The 18867-nt window shown below is 38.5% G+C and overlaps 1 protein-coding gene across 2 annotated transcripts; it reads right to left on the bottom strand.

The window, feature by feature from the left end:
* Positions 1-6998: 6998 nt before the first annotated feature.
* On the bottom strand, positions 6999-18341 carry LOC109986833 (RNA-binding protein, mRNA-processing factor 2a). 2 transcript variants are annotated; one of them, XM_065952713.1, is made up of 8 exons: positions 17872-18341; positions 14696-14773; positions 13375-13413; positions 12944-13006; positions 11784-11934; positions 10140-10303; positions 8306-8378; positions 6999-7225 (listed from the first exon to the last, which is right to left on the bottom strand). In XM_065952713.1, exons 1-7 carry the CDS (start codon positions 18145-18147, stop codon positions 8313-8315), a joined length of 837 nt encoding a protein of 278 aa, XP_065808785.1. In that variant the 5' UTR covers positions 18148-18341; the 3' UTR covers positions 6999-7225; positions 8306-8312. The 2 variants fall into 2 exon arrangements, with proteins under 2 accessions (XP_065808785.1, XP_065808786.1); XM_065952714.1 differs by having other exon boundaries at positions 10155-10303; positions 17872-18338.
* Between the last annotated feature and the right edge of the window lie 526 nt (positions 18342-18867).

The following is an 18867-nucleotide window of genomic DNA, read 5'->3' as shown; positions in this document are numbered from 1 at the left end:
CTAATTAGTCTCAATTTAGTGAACGTGTGCTCGGCGAATGACTGCATCGAGAGCGTGCACGACATCAAAAGGCAGACCGCAATAATAACAGTCACGTGACCATGTATGTCAAAAGTTGAAACTAGTATATATATACACAAGTAAATGGAAACTTAAGGCCACCTTATAAATCATTTTTCATGTTTTCTTTTAATGTAGCATATTATTTCCAGAAAGGATACAAATCTATTTTTACTTAAAGTATGCAGTATTATATACAATTTATTTATAGGCTACAATAAAAATGGTCTGAAATAAATATGCTAAAAGGCTGTACAAGTATTTGTCTGCTTTTCTGGATCATATCATTATAGATAATTTAGATAATCCAAAAGCCAATTATTTATCTTGAACATGAGAAAGCACTATTAGAATCTGCCTGAATATTTGAGCAATTGACATTTCATCACAGGTATTAGTATTTAGTTCCTTAATGAAAGTAAAATTAAGTGTCACATACAAACGTCACTATAAATTAGATTACTGACTTGGCTTTCTCAGCTGTGCTGTGGGTTGTCCTCTAATCCAGTGGTTCCCAACCTTTTTTCCTTGGAGCCCCCCCACTTCTATCTAAAAAAAAGTTTGGCCCCCTTAGGACACAATCAGTAAAAAAACAAAACAAATAGATATGAGGCTGAAAAAATGAACATCAATTGTAATAGTTTTAATTGATTGAAAGCATTCCAACAGAAGAGGTCTACACACACTTGTTCTTACCAAAGCCCTTTATATAAACCATCCAGTAAGTGTTTTATCATGATTTTAGTCAACATGTGCAAATCTAATTTTGGCAAGATCAGATGACCAGGACCGCATGGGAACCAGTGCTCTAATCTGTAGGTTGGCTGGTTAGTCCTCTTCTTGAAGCTTCTCTGGGCAAGACACTGAACCTAAAATGACTCCTAAAGGCAACATTCAATGTGTGAATGAGCTGCTTGATACTTTGTATAGCAGCCTCGGCAAGCGGTGTACAAATCATAGACTGTACAAATGTGCGTGCTACAGAACTACAGAACATTTGTTGCAAAATTTTGCAACATTTATATATATGTATTGTTTTTATTTATCCTTTATTTAGGTGGAGGACCCACTGAGACCGAGGTCTCTTTTCCAGGGGTGCCCTGCAGCAATACAAAAATAGAAACAGCACAAATATAAACATATTAACAGTTAACAATAATAGCATCTAGACACTGAAACACATATTCACACATGGAAACCATGTCCATTTAAATGAATTCACATTGTGAAACAGTTGCAATTTTCTTCCTGAGGTAGTTTGGATACTAGATCTTTAAAAACGCTGTATGAAACAAGAGAGGGCAACTTAGCTGTCCTCTGAAGGTCATTCCACATACTGGGTGCAGCAACACTAAAGGCAGTCTTTCCCCATTCAGTTCTAAACCTCAGTGTTTTCAAAGTGATCCAGTTTTGAGAGCTAGTCGAATGGCTCGATATGTTTATGGACAGGAGAGTAGTAAGAAGGTAAGAAGGGAGTTTACCTATGAGTGCCTTGTAAATAAACAAAATACTGTGCTGCTTTCTTCGTTGACCCAACGAGGACCAGCCTACAGAACGATAAAGGTCACAATGATGAGTTTGAAATCTGTCGCTTGTGATAAAGTGAAGAGCACTGTGGTATAAGGCATCTAAAGGCTTCAAGACAGAAGCAGATGTGTGTATGTAGAGTGTGTCTCCATATTCCAAAACGGGCAGTATTGTAGCCTGGACAATCTTTTTGTTAGGCAGGATTTGTTCCTATACAGAAAACCAAGTTGAGGTCTTATTTTTACAGATAAACAAGAAATGTGAGACATATACGACAAATCATGATATAGCCAGATACCAAAATATTTAAACTGTTGAACACACTCACTATTTACGTTGTCTACTGTTGACAATGTGGCATTAATGGGTTCAACGTTCAGTCTTGAGAAGATCATATATTTTGTTTTTTCGGGGTTCAGTTACAGTTTAAGATAAACAAGAGTTTGCTGGAAGTTAAAATCGGTCTGTGGCAATGAAAGGGTTTAACTACTGGAGGGTGCAATGGCATATAACATTGCATCGTCAGCGTACAGGTGAATTTTACAGTTTTCAATATTTTCTGAAATCCTATTTATATACACTGTAAATAGAATTGGTTTTGAATTTGATCATATTGTACTGTTTACTTGGACCAATATAATACTGTGCCTTTGCAAAATGTGAACGCAAACTCTTTGAAACTCTGTTGGAAATATAAAAGAAGAAGAATATACAAACTTAAATATTTATTTTTTTACAAAGTTGACTTGAACATAGAAAAATGACCTGTTGGTGAAAAGTGACCATTCCCCCATTCTTGGATTATTTGTTGCTTTCAGGGCCAGAACTTGTAACAAAATGTAATTTCTTTGTTTCCATGTATTAATAAAAAATAGTGGGATGGGATGTAAGTGACACATTGAAGTTAACTCAAATCATTTTATTCATAGAGCACATTAAAAGACAACGAACTTGGACCAAAGTGCTTTATTCACTCGAGCAAGTTAACGGCATTCTGGAAAACAGCGCCCTGAGCGTTTTGATTAGCACTTTAGATAAAGCTTTTATTTGATCCAAATTCTGTTCTGGTGAGTATTTCCATTTTCTATTACTTTATTTGCCTAATTAACAACATCCTTGAGGTAATTATAGTACTTTTTCCTCCACAACAGTTATTGTGAGAGCTCACAAGTCACTCAGATAACAGACTGTAAATATTAAGAGAACAGCCCGTGAAGGAAGTTATTTTATTCCTATAATCTAAGGTACAGCCGGATATAAAGTTCAAAATGGCCCCAACCAACTGTATCATAAATATAATGAACCCTACAAAAATGATGAACCAATCAAAAACATAAAAGCATCACGAGTACATATGAATAGACAGAATACATATTGTGATAGACACAGTTTCTTTGTAGAAGACAGTGTAATTGTAAGACATATTAAATACTTGTTTCTTTAGTAAAATGTTGTATAGTGAAATTAGCATACTTAACTGACTATCACTGATGACAGCTGTAGTTATCCTCCGCAGAGTTAGTGTAAAAAGCTTTCACTTCATGTTCAAAGATGCTTCAGAGTTCTTCAGATTGTTTCCTTTAAAAAAGAAAGGCTGGCCTATGATAAGTATAAAGTAAGTATATTGATAACCTCAACAAAGAAATACAGATTTTCATTCAGTGTATTTTATTTCTCTTTTTAAAAATGGATTATATAAACAATGTAAACAGTTTGTTAGTTGGTAGAGTCGTCGTCTCTCAACCGGAAGGTCGAGGGTTTGATCCCCAGCTCCTGCAGCCACATGTCCGATGTGTCCTTGGGCAAGACACTTAACCCCAAGTTGCTCCTGCAGCTTTATCTGCGGCGTAGGAATGAATGGGATTAGTTACTTCTGATGATCTCACTACATATCGACCTCTGCCATCAGTGTGTGAATGGGTCGGTGTGACATGCAGTGTAAAAGTGCTTTGAGTAGTCAGAAAAGCTTTATATACGTAAACTGACCTCAAGTCCATTTTTACCATTTACTGTGTTTTGACAGTTTAAGGAGAACTGACACACAGGCTTTGTGAGAGGAGGCAAGAGCTGCCAAATAACTGAATCCTGGTGATGAAAAGTTATTCATCCACATGGAAACTAAAGTCTGTCAGTTCAGAGAATACAAAACAAGCACACAAATAAACTGTATCAAATTAGCGATAAAATACAATACAGCACAGAAGAACACTGTTATGAGTAAAAAGCTTTGTGGATTAGAGCTGGTTTCACTTGACACGAAAAAGCATCCAGTGTTGTTTGTTACTTTATAAACACACAGGATATTAACATCTGCTAGCTGCCTAAATATATGCCCCTTAAGAAAATGTGTAATAATGTTTTCTCTATAGATATTCTTAAGGAAAAGGACATTTGTAATCTTCTGCAGTTTGATCTTGAAATGTAAAAATAGTCCAGATTTTTCTGACAGCCCAGCTGACACAGTAACAGATTCAGCTGTCATAAATATTCCTCTTCTTTCAGCATCAGCTTTACCTGCTTTTTCTTGCTGCCTCATGTTTGCCAGTCGTGTAGGTATTAGGCCAGAAGAGGGCGACATCGTCCTAGAAACCTTTGGGGCATTGATGCTCCAGCTTCCGGGTGTTTTATTGATCTGTTCAGTAGATTTCAGTTATTTGTCTTCATCTATACAAACAGATGTGATGAGTAAGATTTGAAAGGGTCCAACTCTCAGGCAGTACGAAATTAAAGAAACTTTGGAGACAAAAAAGCAAAACAATAAAATGATGCGGTGAAAATGCATTAAGAAGCTTTTTTCTTATTTTTATTCAGTTAAATCCTGATTTGAATAAATGTATCTAGTTGGCTTGATTTAGAGGATGTCAAGGCGCTGCACATGCACATTCTGCTCATAAAAAACTATACTAGATATGTTCAGTTCTCCTCCACATTTCATCCTACCTATTTTATTTTATTCATCAGTCTCCACAGCATGGTTTTAAGATTGTAGTCACTGGGATCCACTTCTTAGAGATATCATTGAGCCAGAGTCCTACGAGAATCTGAGCTTCATCCATTAAAGATTGTTTTTCATAGACAGGAACAGAAATGCAGAAAAGTCGAAATATTTAATTAAATCAAACGCTCTGTCTGATGTCTTGTTCTGTTTATCTTACTGTTGATTTACCTCATGGAAATGGTACTAAATGAGAATTATGGTTTCTGAACCCTGCAGATGACATCTGTAAATTAAGACTTAATCTATCATACTGAAACTAAAAAAGACCCGAGAAATTATGAAATACTCCAGGAATAATACATATCTTCTGCTTATATCTGATTCTGGCAAACAGCTTGTGTCTGCAGATGAACAGAGAAATGTAATGTGCCTTCCAACTCACAGCATCCTCATCTTTGCACTCTGTATTGATTTTCTGTCAATCCAAATATTCTGCATCAAAGTGATGTCATGCACAGCAAGTGGCCGATTCCTCAGTGGATTATTTTATTCTTCTGAAGTGTTGTTTGTTTGGGTTTTAACCTTTACAATTAAAAGGTCACTTCTCTTGTCGCACTTAATCAGCATCCAGTGTTAAATTTTAAGTTCCTCTTCGGTGCTTTGATTAAGGTTCATTTCATACTCCAACATTTGATGTTTTTATCAGATGTTTAGAAATTCCTCAAATCAATGAAAATGTCCATGCCAGTTTTTTCTAAGCTCAGGCTGACTCGTAAAAGTATCTCTCATTTAGGCTGACAAACTAATTCATACCCCAAATATATAATATAAATGTCACATTTGAGAAAACTGCAAGAGGCAAGACATTTGTTAAAAAGTAGCAGTCAAAAGATACTATTAACACGTTCCATTTATTGTGGCATCTTGATTTTTGGTCAAAAACAGGAAGGAAAAAAAAAACCCATTTGAACTCATACCAAGGATTCAAGCACAGATTTATGTATACATGATTAAACAAAAGGCAACATTTGATGCAATATCAGTCTGGTTCAAACAAATAAAATGAACATCTATAATAAATCACAATTACACTCATTCTTGTGCCACGATTAGTTATGCTGCAAAGTCCTTCATGTACAGCTGTACAAACCTTGTATTGAATTCATTTCACTAATGCGGTAACCTGCATTGTTGGCTATGGATGTCATGGAGAATTGCTCATTTACAGTGGAAGGTATTCTATACCAATAATTGAGTGGCACAATATGGACCGATGTCAACAGTGGGCCACCTGCACAGTCACCACCATCAGGCAGCTGGTGGTATGGAGTCACTTAGGGGTCCCTGGAGGAGCCGTCACGGTCGACTGAACAGAGAATCTCACCAGCTTATGAGGGGAGAGTGTCGAGGTCAACGCCACGTATGATGCAAAGAGACACTAATGCAGCGGGGCATTACAAATGAAAAGCTGTTGTGAATTATTGATGTCAACATCTGAGGTCCGCAGACTTCACTTCTGGTCGTCAGCACATATTGTGAGAGCGTTTGTTAACTTTGATTGGCTGCAGCGATAAATGACAGATGCCCAAACAGAGATGCATTCACTTCTTTTATTCATAAGATGAGAATATTTTTTACATCTTATGCACAGCAGATACAAAGACAAACATTTTCTAAACCACAAACTAAATTCCTCCATCACTCTAATCCTGCTTCCCATTTCAAAATGGTCACCCCCAAAAAAACAACCCTTTTTCGTTTGTAGTCCAGTTTCACATTCTGAAAGATCGTTTTACAGCAATCTCATTTTAGCAGAATGGCACAAGCCACCTTCGGAATACTTCCTTTTTTTTGACAGATGCCCATTTCCCCTTTAAACAAATTGCACTTTTTTCTTCTTTAAAACTACGTCAACAGGATTATAGGATCATAAAGTAACACCAAGAACACAAGAGACGACTAATCCATCCAACTTATACAGGTTTCATTATTTAGTTGCACAAAAATGCATAAATATACATTACACAAAAAAGTACAAAAATATTTGTACTTTCCTTTGCTCAAATAATGACAGACACTGATATGATCATAAGGACTGGGGTTGTCATAGAACGAAGGGATGCATTCACAAGGTCCATGCGAGATAAGCCATTTACACAACAGCCTAGCTTTCACAGAGGTAAGACCAAGGTTCTACAGGAAAAACAAAACATTTCGCTGTCTAGGCCAAGGTAGAGCGAGGCAACACAAACACTAAGAAAATTAGGATACACAGAACTCTGCGTTCTAAATTCATGCCATAAAGACTAACATGCAATGACTCTTAACGCCTCTAAACCTCCCAGGAGCAGCGGTGACTCGAGGAAGGACTAGCTTAACAACGGTAACTTCAATTTGTCAAATTCTCCTCATCAAATATGACCCATGGAGTTTGATACTGGGCTTTGCATGAGGTTATTTATTTATTTATTTATTTTACATGAAGTGCTAGGATGGTACCGCAATAGTTGCCAAGGAAAAGCTCAGATTGTCGACAGCAAGATGGTTTCAACTCAGGCTCCCCCCACAGACAATCGTGAGAAGATATAAATACTGTATGTTTATAGTAATGCACATTTGTCCATTAAATAAACCTGATTAAATTAATGAAGAGCTTGGCAAACCTCACTTCAGCTGGACAAAGGTGTGGTTTCCAGAGGCCTGAAGAAAACATGGAAAACAAGAGTTAGTCTAAACAAGAAAAAATAAACTTCTATTCAAGTTTTATAATACACCAAAAACAACTGCAAGCCCCCCAAAAATCTCAAACTATTGAAGACAAATCTTGCTGAAAAAATGCTTATTATCTCCTAAACAAGTGGGCATTGTAGATTTGTATCATGCATTGTTAAAAAGCAGTAAACAGTGATTGTATGATTTAGTAATTTCAAGTGAAGGTTACTTAACATTTGATGTTTTATTCTACATATGTCATGGTTGCAGGACGTGAATTTGAAATCAACTCAAAAACGTCAGTACCGTACGACTTCATAATGACTGAATCATGTAACCCTCATGTGCATCAGTGTGACTAATGGTTCTTTGTCAACAATGGAAGCTCCAGCTTTGTCTCATGTATTTTTTTTTCTTTTCCCGATATATCTCATTAACATACCCAAACCAAATAATTACAAAGCTACTATATGTGTGTCTAGATTTCGTGTGTGCCATATTTCTTTATAATGATTCTAACTTTGAATCATAACTTCTGCTTCTTATCTTATTTAACCTTGTATGTATATTAGTCTTTTTGCTTATATTGGGTTTATATTCAATGTTATACTTGTTGTACATTGAGAGCTCAGTTACTGAAGACAAATTCCTTGTGTCTGTCAGCATACATGGCCAATAAAACTAAATCTGAATCCAAATCATTAATCCACAGCGTTGTTAATCCCTAATAAATGTTCAATTTACCAATCTTTTAAACGACAGCACCCAGATGTTTAAGAAATTGGGCTTATGGCCACAGAGATTAGTGATGTGGATAAGTGATAAACACATGTTATTTTAATAATTGCATGGGAACAACATGCAACAAAAGTAACTAAGTGTAAACACAGAATAACAGAAGCCTAATCTCTTTTACTGTTATGTTGACACATTATGCAGTTTACAATCAAACATTGTGTCAATGTATTCATGTAGATTGAATGACATGTTAGCAGTTAGAGGATGTTGGGTGTTTGTTATTTCTTTTAAATCTAAGAAAAAAACACTGTTTGACCAAAGGTTACTCACTAAACATCTAACAAAACTGCCGGGACTTCCATCCAGGCTGGGAAGTCTCAGAGGGGGTAGGGTACCAGCGCATCTAAAGAAACAAACACAGTCATGTACAGCATACCAAAACCATGCTACAGAGCGTCAATCCTTAATTCATATAGGTGATTTACACACTTAAATTTACTTTTCAACAGCAGGTTTAGGAGGACTTTCCCTTTAAGATGTGCTCACTGAAGCCATGGGAATGTGGGTCATGTAGCTGCTCATTGAGGACAATTGTCCTTGAGTAATTAACAGGCATGGAAATGTGGAGAGTTGAACCTCTCCATGTGTTAAACATTTCCACAGGCTGATCAGCTGGTATGCCTGTAACCTTTCTATACCTGGGACTAAAACTTGTGGCAGCATGAGGTTTCATTTTTCTACACACTGAAACAGGACGAAGGTGACAAATGCTAGAAGCTTTATACACTCAGGAGGTTACCAGCATTTTAGAAACATTTGGAGACTCTTGCCTTGTCATCCGGTCAAACTAACAAGGCCGAGAGGAGAACTCAGAGCTTTTTAGGGATCTTTCATCAGATTATAATTAAATAAAGCCTTTCCCTCCCTTTATGCGTCCACACATTCAGTTTATATTCCAACAGGAACGTGGAGAGTAAGTTGGCACCTACAAAGAAGCCCATCAAGTCTGACAATTTCTCCAAGCAAATACCTGACATTCCTCTGCCTCCTGTGCCCGTCAAAATGGCCCATGTAAAAGCTGCCTACTTTACAGGGCAGCACTCCCCTCTGCTTGAACACTGCTCGAGGAAGTTAGATCACAATGAACTTTAAATGACCCAACAAGAGAAATATTTTCCATTGCTATTGTTAACCAAAAGCCCTGCCCAGTAGTTAGCAGCTGGAGCATTTAAACGGCAATTAGCTTACAATGTAAACACTTTGTGCTGCCCCCCCCCCCCCCCCCCTTATCTGTTGTATTTTCAGTAGGCACGATGGAGCTTGTATTAAAAGGTTTACAAAGAACATTTTCAAACCAGATCTATAAATGTATACATATACTGAATTGATTTCAGGCTGAACAGTAGTGATCACCATGACTTAGAGTATTAACAGTCTAAAAGCAAACCTCAAAGTCTCAGCTGGGATCAAACTTCATCTGAAGGGTCTCATTAATTTTTTTCTGCCCACTGACTGATCAAAACATTATGATTTTGTCAGAGAGTACTTTTTAAATGTCTGCACTGAAGGGACAGTGATGCATGAAAAGAAAAATGTGTACATGTCAAAGACTCGTCCAAAAAAGGAAGACTTTGGCCAAAACAGCCAGATGACAGCAACAAAGAGATTAAAGCTAAGTGCATGCTATTGTAATGTTACACAACATCAAAGAATGTCCACATTTCCCCATGAGACATTTTCCATTTCAAAATGACAAATGATTTAATGACAGTATAACTCATGGTTTTAAATTGGACTAGGCTCTCTGTTTCCCAAAATCAAAACAGGGCACAAGATGTGCAGCAAACAGCTACTTCAAGATTTGATATCGAGGTAAGCTTCAGCAACATGTGTGCCGTTATTGTAATACCTCAGAGAACCACTGGGATCGCATCAAGAATCTGCTTTTAACAGTGCACCATGACTACAAGTCAAAAGTTGCAGGGGTGCATCATTATCTTTTTAGGAAAACTTTTGGGATTCTTTGATGGAAAAAAAAAAGTGTATGCAGAAAGAAACTTACATGCATTTAATGGAAGACAGATTTTGTTTCTCAACAAAAGGAACCCTTTATTTTCGGAGCATAAAGAGTGCAACGGAAATAGAAGATAAGAGAAACACACACCGGTTGGTCCCTCACCTGGGCGTGGAGGGCTGCAGCAGCGGCAGCAGCCGCTGGGTAAGTGAAGGCTGCGTGAGGGAGGCCCGGGGTCAGCTCCGTGGTGTACAGGGGGTACGGAGTCCAGGCATCCGGAGATGCTGGGATCAGTGCTGCCCCCGTCAGATCATCTGGGGAAGTACAGGGCAGAGGAAACAAAGCTGACGGACCTGATCTGCTTCTAAAATGCAAGTTTTTTATTTTTAATAATTGGTGTAATGTTGTAAATAAGGAAGAGATGTGTAATAAAAACATGCTGCACCTAATGGTTTCGTTACGATGTCATAAAGTGTCTTTTTTGCTCATCATTAATAACTTTAATTGTAGTCATAACCTGTTTGATCATTATTTATCTAAATGAGTCTTACTACCTTAAAAAAGGTGCATTCAGACCAGTTCTCACTTTTGTCCTTATGTAGAATGACCCTGTAAACATAGTTTGGATAAGAGCAACCTCTTTTGGCCATTACCCAAATTTCTCTCTCCCCCCAGCCAAAACCCTAGAGTTCGAGAGCCCTTGACTGCCTTTAAGCAGCCACAAGGGGAAGAAGAAATCTTTATAGAGCTACAGAATAGGACACAATTCACTGATAATTGTATTAGTGTCATACCTATATATCAGAGTGAGTTCTTTAGACATTGAAGAAAAATGTGATTTAATGTCACAATGATTAAATCCCATTCCTTGCAGTCAACATGAAACTAACTAAAGCTGATCATTTACACAGATATGGACTTATATCCTCACACTAGTAACCATTATCCATGTAACACTGCCACCAGTCAAGAAGTACTCTGGGAATTTCTTCTACCACTTTGTTTGGGGTCTCTAACACTTAAGTTGGAAGGTCAGATAACCATGACCCCTTGATCTCTCAAGACACCATCCTCTCCCCTGGGTGCACTCAAAACAGAGAGGAAGGGGTTCCACACAAGTTCAACCGGATTGGACTTTACATGTGAAATTGTGAAGCTCTCTAAAGTATGGGCAGACCTCCCATTATTATTTCAAACGTCATAGTGCAATTTCAGCAGCAGGGAGTTAATAATGCTGTTTGGCTGCATTGAGTACCAGGACAGAGGAACTGGTTAAGGACGGTCCATGTTTAATAGAATGCTTTAATTTCTAGTTTATACATTGCTAAGCCTGCCTACTCCCATTGTAAACACCCTGTCCATGCTGAACCTGAACCCTCCTAACATTTGCTGTGAATGAAGACTAAATTAAAGCTGTGGAAACCTGTTCTGAATGCATCTTTACACCATCATGAACCACCTGTTAAAAATCTGATTAATCCAGCAGGTGTTTTTGCAAAAAAAAAAAAAAAAAAAAGATTAGAGACACGACTGCTGCCTAAACCCGTTGACAGCGATATTTCACAGCTGGACTGAAGCAAAGCGGCTTTCTGAAGAGTCGAGATGGCACATGCATGTGGAGGTGAGTTAGTCCTTCAATTGTTAGATTCTGTTTTCAACTCCTTCCCATTTGTCTTTAATGTCTAGACATCTTTAGAGAGATTTTAAAGAAAGGGTAAGAAGGGATTTGAGTACTGGCGTTGCCAAGGTGAGAGTGGATGAGAGAGCCTAGAGTGGTGCAGCCGTAAAACTTACATGGGTCCCGTGCAATGAAGTGAGCTCCTAGAGCAGGGTGGATATTTGTGGGGTTCGGTGTGGCCATCAGCTTACTCTTTGCCATCTTCGTGTTGGCTTTAGCAAACTCTAAGCGCAGGGTCTGGGGGCTTTCGGGGTCAAAACGGATACCCTGGGGGAGAGACGGAGGAGGGGAGGAAGGGGACATAGTAATGTAAGGGAGGTGGGCAGAGTTTGAGGGGGCTGTAGCTCAGTAGTCTTACTTGGCCTCCTTTCCTAAAGCCATGTTTCAATACTAAAGGATGTGTCCTTAAAGCTTCCCTTGAGCTGAACTATTCTGTCCTCCTCCTCTTGGATGTTGAAATACACCCTCTGCCCCTGACAAGTGTTTATAAAAAAAAAAGTCTTTAACAAGGGAAGACTTAAGGATACATCCTGAAATATTTCAACAGACTCCATCTCCCGATCCTCATGATGAATTTAGGAGCAGAGGCGACAGGACGAGGAGGGGTTCAGCCTGTCACATGAGCCACGAGGGGAGGGAGATGAGGAAAAGGGTCGACGGTGAGACTTTGAGTGTAAATCCTTTTAGGGGGTTTAACCCTGCGTGTGTTCTTGTGCCCTAAGCGTTGTGCCCACATGCAGGTGAGTAGTATTTTGGTGTGTATGTGTGTCTGTGTGTGACTGCTGGTGTATCTAAGAGGTGCTGCTCATAAGAAGGCTAAAGGCTATGAGAGAGAAGTGTTAGATTCTGCCAATGTGGGCTACTGGGTGCCAAATGAAGAGGTTACACTACTGAAGATGTGTCCAAATAACACTACACATGTGGCTATGGAACAAGTATTACAGTAAAGCAGTGATATATGCAAAATAAGGAAAGCTATATCAGACTAAGAAGGGATGTGTATCAAGGTCAAAGTAAACTACCGTAAGGCTACGGGATTCTGGTCTCTTTCCAAAAATGGCCCTGCCATTGAATTATAAAAAGACAAAATGGGTTGGCTTTGAGATATTTTAAGGGAAAGGAGTGCCAATCACTTTTTCCTTCAGGTTTAAGCAAAGGTTAGAACAAATCTAGGAAAAACAACAATTGGAGATGATCTTTTAAAAAAAAGGAGGGGGGGGGGGGGCAAAAGAAACACTGACTGAAAGTTAAGAAATAAAAACAAGTGAACGCTTACATTAAGTGAATTTTTTGCAGCTTCAGCTCCAGTGCGACTGTCAAAGGTTACAAACCCGACTGGCTAGAAGACAAAAGGGAAGAAGCAAACGGTGACAACCAGCACAAACACGAGCATTTTAACATACAAGAACCTACATTTTAGTTAAACAATCAATTGATTATTTATGTCTTACATGTGCTCTGGTATAAATTCCTTTTAAAGCCAAACATTTTTTTCCTTGAAAATATTGCAAGAAAGTGAATTTCTGTCAAATCAATCTTTTTATGCCATTATATTTATGCCTAGGTAGAAAATATGTTCTCACTCAAAACAACAACAAAGACCAATTTAATCCTTTTTAAGCTAATGTTGACATGAACAAGACAGCCAATAGTGGTGGCCATTTCTTCAGTGAAGTATTTGAACAGCTTCTATGGGAGGCACCTCACCTGTTTTGATGTTAACTTAATCAGTGACCCTTCATAACCCTGTGGGGAAGAGAGATAGCCAATTATCCACCCTGCAGTCACATGCAGTAAGTCAGGCATGAACATTTCTTGCTTTATCAAGAGGAACCCATTTGTGTGCACCTTCAGGTCGACCCTGACAGTCGTTACACATTTTATGGTACAGAAAAAAAATTCCAAATAATGCAGTATCCATAAACTTGGGAAAATGTTATCCTTAAGGCTTAAATTAAGAATGTTAATACCACTTAGTTCAATGAAAGAAGAAGCACATTTTTAGCAGATATCTGAGGGTTGTCTGTTTTGCTCTGGTTTACGATTTAGCAGGATTTCTAAATAAACCGAGTAAAAAACAGCACAAGTGTTGGTTAAAATATGAGCACTACCAGAGAAAGGGGAATTTTGCCTGAAGAGCATCTAGACAAATGGGATCTTTCCTGATCCTGATTTACATTCATGGAAAATTAAACAACTTTAACTGGCTGTAATAAATCTTTAACAACAATCCCAAACCAAATCAGATATTAGGAGTTAAAGGGAGGTGGAAAATAATCAATATTAAAAGGTTTCTCCAGAAGAAAAGACAGAAATAAAAAAAGGTTATTTCATCTGAAAGTGTCACTGAGTCAGATATAGCTTCATTCCCACACAGTTGTGTTGGCCTTCTGCAGAGAAATGGACTAAAAGGTAAACCTGTTATTGACTTAAGAAAACAAAACATTTCAGTGGTTTCACAATCTCCAACTGTAACGAGGAGAAATAAAGATCTCCACACAGAGTGCGAGTTGGGTCATGGAGAGGGTTCGTTGGCCAATCGCGATGGCTACTCATTTACACATTCCACACGATCATCCATGTGCGAGGGATACCACTTCCAATTTTGTTAGTTAGGACACGGGTGGGAGGGGTGTTTATGGAGGTGGAGTCGGGTCAAAAACAGAGAAATAGACAAACAATGGTGTGGCCTCATTTCCATATATGCAAATCTTTCCAGACCTAACAGAGGGACTGTTTGATGAAAATATGTACAAAAGAGCAGCACAGATACACTTTGTGTGTGCTACCAGGAGAAATTATACTGCAGTGTATTACACACCTCCTCAATCTCACTTACTTTTTAATGATTATAATGTTCAAAGGTCTACCTCTGTGTGCAGCACCTATAATTAGCACTTCTTTATCCCTGTAACTGGCAAACAGCAGCTACCTTTGCATGAAAACAGAAAATTGAAGATTATATTTCTAGAAAAGAAATCTCCAAAGTCAAGGCCTTTCCAAACTTGTATGTCATGTTGTTACCTACCTTAAATGGTCTGAAGAGAAGGTAAAGTTCCCGTGGTTTGATATCGACAGGTAGGCCGCTGACAAACAGCGTTCGTACCTGCAAACAAAAACCAATAATGCAAATAGTCAGTTTGCAGTGAGCAGTCGAATATTCAATGTCTTAATACACTAAATGTTTCTCCTTCCACTCAAATAACAAACACACATTGATCTGAAGACTTACTTATACATTCAAAATACTTTTATGTTATCGTCAACCAACAACATAGACAAAAGTGGCAGCAGAAAACACCGCACAGCTTCAGTTCATTTACAGTCTATGCTTTAGTTTGGAATATGCTTGACCTGCTTCACCTCCTCTTCATGGGTAAAATGTGTTGTTAGTCTGGTCTTGTATCCAAACCTTCTTGACTCTAAGCTGAAAACCCATTGAGCATGCAATTTCAAGCAGCTCGAAATCAAATCGAGCAGCTTTCCTCTACACAGGAACGGCAGGAGATTCAACTCTTGTTGCAAACGTTTTGGCTCTTGAAAGGGCCACATATATTCCCAAACACCATCCGTCTGTTCACGGGCTGTGGGACTCAACAAAATTCTGTTTATTCCCCTCTATGAATTATTGTTTAATAGATATAAAATTAAAGGACTTAAAAAAGAGGAACACATTTCCAGTAATTAAAGAAAATCTAAGATGATATTTCTTCATACTACAGGATTTTCCTTAATGCTCACACAGATGTAAATGTACCCAAGTTAGCCATGAGGCTTTAAATTAGGCTTCCTATGATTTTAAGTTATACAATAAAGATACAGTAGTTATAAAAACACACTCCATAGGCTAATCAACATGAGCCATCAATTTATGAACAGGTGAGACAGTTATTTTTAAATACATTTCCTCCGAATTATGAAGCGACCTCTTGGCCCTCAGGTTGGGAACCATTGTTTAAGTCCTAGTCAAGATCCCAAATTAGGAATTTGATACATCTGATGTGAAAATACAGTAATCCCTTTAGATTTTACATTTGTCTCAGAACTGAAAAGAATGAAATGTGACCAAAAACAAAATATATTAAGATCCTGTGATTGCTGCACTGTATGAAGTGCTTAACGGTGAACGTATGACCATGCTGGAAGACCCCTTGGACCCCTTCAAGGACCCCTGATTATTGGATACTGAAAGCTGCGTACAGTGTGGCCGTGGAAATAAAGCATGCAGTGCGAGGCCCATTAGTTCCCAGCCGGTGGGGAGGCCCTGAGTACAATGGGGCTGCCAGAGAAACAGCAATGAGCAGTGGACAACAGAGCACAGCGTGACACCATTTCCTTCCTCTGACCTGCAGCCCCGGCCCCGCCAGCCCTCCGGCATTTTTCAGGTGCCGCACAGCAGCATTTCTCAGACCTCTACATGTCAGAGCATACAGCAATATTAAATCGGCACAGCTGGACACATGCTCAATGGAGATGTTTTAATGTGATCACCGGCTTCTCTTTGAATTGAAGTTTACAACCTTTAAACTGAGCTGAAGTCCAGCCAATCGTTTCTTTTAATGCATCAGACTATTTATAGAAATGTTTAAAACAAATGGAAATACTGCCGGCTGTCGGGATGCTGTATCTTGATTAAAATGGTCTCTACAAACGGATTCAAAATGCTTTTAATACCTGTATTGGCCCGTTTGCTTAATCATTGTTCTCAATAACAAGAAGAAGAAAACACTGAAGCAAATTAGGCTAAGAAAAGTCAAGTGGCCACATGTGTCTTTGCAGGAAGATAATGGGAACAAAGGAGGAGCAACAAAAGGCCCTGCGCTCCCCTCAGTGCGTCTCCATAAGGAGTCATTAAAGAGGAAATACAGCCGGCCACACAGAGAGTGACTGCTGGAAAAAAAAACAAAGACATCATGGATCTTGAAGAGGGCAGTCAATTAACGCAGCTGATTCAATTGTTGGCATTATTACATTTTCTTAATTATAAATATATTAAATTACCTACAGAATAAAAAGGATATATATTAACAGATTAAACATTAAATTAAGGTTTCGGTATCACGACAGCTTTGACTCTCCTCACAAATCAGAGGGTAACAAAGTGACATTACACTGATGTTTGTATGACACCTTTTTTTTTTTTCTAATGGTATGTGAATAAAAACAAATGTTTTAGAAGTCAGATACACACCAACAACGCTGATCTGAGGATACAGAGGAATGGGATAAAAATACTTCCAAGTATATTTGGAAAAGAAGTCAACGCCCTGGGTGTTTTATACATTACATTCATAGGGCTTTTACACCTTTTTAAATTCAGATTGAAGTTTATTTGGATTTTTTAAAACACTATAATATTGTGGATATTGTGATTATAGCAAGTGTATTTGTCTATTTTTTAGTTAAAAATCTCCTGTTAAATGCAAGGTAAGCCACATTCACAGACAAGTCCAGATAAACATCTTAATTGAAGACAAATAAAACAGAAAATATGGCCTGCTTGCTTGAAACCAGTACAAAACCTACCAATGAAGCAAGAACATTTTACTTTAATGTTTTTAACTAATTCAGATATAGACATCTCATTTCAAGACTCTTAATTTGCCTTCTTCACTCGCAGATCATGTTTCTTATGATAAGCAATTCAGATTCAGGCCGTATTTTCAGCTTTTTATATCTTTAATCTCTGGACCGGTCAGGTGAATGTGCCTTTAATTTAATTTTGACTTAAAACTAGAAAAATACACGGGTCATTTTTATTTTGTTTACAGTGGCCTACAAAGCCTGGCATAATTTGAAACAAAAATATGAGTACAAACGATAACAGGCAAGACAAGATAACGTTTAATTGGTTGAAGAGTTTCTGATTTACTGAGGTCATTATAGCTAATTAGGCTCTTCTACACCTGGTGGTAGGCTGCTATGTTGAAATATTTGGATTAAAATGAGACGTCACAGCAAGTTTAGGGAGTAAAAAAATGGCAATTTGAAATGACATGTTTTGAGGATAATCACATCCATCGCATTCTTACATAAAAGCAACGTTAAAACTACATTTTCACCGAATAAAAAGCTTGAAAGCCTAATTTACACGGGTCGTAATAATCTGACTGTAAAAACTGTTATTTTAGGCTGTGGCTGAACATGAACACAGCGAGTCAGAGTTTCGGTAGAGCTGAGGGATCAAACTTGTGTTAAACTCACCTCCTCCTCGATGGAGACATTGTTATTGGGCTCTGCGTCAGCTTTGAGACTCATGTTGTCGGTCGCCTCCGCTGCCGTGGTTGCTTCAGAAAGTATCAAGAGTTTCCTCGTGGCGTGATATTTCCCCCAAGTGCGTCTAAAGCTGCCGTGAAAGTCTTGGTGGCGTTTGAACTTGACGAGAGAGGATGTGCCGAGGTGAGGTCGTGCGGACGAGGACTGCGGCGGAGAAGAAGTATCCGAGGATATCTTGGAAGAAGTATTGCGAGAGAGAATCATTCATAAAAGGAAGGAAAAGGAAAAGAAAGAAATGACAGACACGCGCTAAACTAAAGGTGAGAAGGTGGATTTGTGCTCCGTGTGTGAAGGTGAAAGATGGGGGGAAAGAAGTGCGCGTAAAAAACTCTAAGCCTCTGCGCTCACATCAATGCCCTCAGCTGTGGGACTGTGCGGGGGAAGAACAAGTAAACTTTTCTCATTGGAGCGCGTCTCTCTCTCCTCCTGTCCGCGAGTGAGCCCCCCCCCCGCCTCCTCCGCCTCCTCCCTCTCCTGCTTTTCAATTAGGTCATCAATTATGTTGGAGTCCGCTGTGAGCCGTAATCAGGCTGCAGATCCGCCTCAGCTGTTGCAGGAAGCGCCGGCCCCTCCGCATCACCGTTTCTATGGGAATGGCCATTCCCCCAAAACCTCTACAATAGGCAACATCTGAACTTAAAGTAAAACATAAAACAATATTTTAAAGTCAAACATAAATTCCCTTGTGATTTTGTAAGTCACAATCCTTACTTCCCTGTCATCCACTGAATGATAGGCCCTATATTAAACGCAATGTAGGCCTCTGTGCTTTAAATTAAAGAAATATATAAATTTATATATTATCTTATTTGACTTTATTGTGACACAAACTAAATATATTTCTATTTATTTTCTATTTATTTTATGTTGGTTAAAGATTGAGAGCTTAATCACCAAATATTTAAAAGGACAATTTAATTTAAG

The sequence above is a fragment of the Labrus bergylta genome, chromosome 3 (assembly GCF_963930695.1).
Source record: "Labrus bergylta chromosome 3, fLabBer1.1, whole genome shotgun sequence".
NCBI classification, from domain to species: domain Eukaryota; kingdom Metazoa; phylum Chordata; class Actinopteri; order Labriformes; family Labridae; genus Labrus; species Labrus bergylta.
This window is presented reverse-complemented; position numbering and strand designations above follow the sequence as displayed.

What these genes read in the sequence shown, in the direction of transcription:
- LOC109986833 (XM_065952713.1), bottom strand. Translation starts at nt 18,147, where the DNA reads ATGATTCTCTCTCGCAATACTTCTTCCAAGATATCCTCGGATACTTCT. An exon ending in ATGTCTCCATCGAGGAGGAG is followed by an intron (nt 14,774 to 17,871) that starts GTGAGTTTAACA and finishes TTTTGTTTGCAG; the next exon opens with GTACGAACGCTGTTTGTCAG. An exon ending in CTTCATTGCACGGGACCCAT is followed by an intron (nt 10,304 to 11,783) that starts GTAAGTTTTACG and finishes GTACTTCCCCAG; the next exon opens with ATGATCTGACGGGGGCAGCA.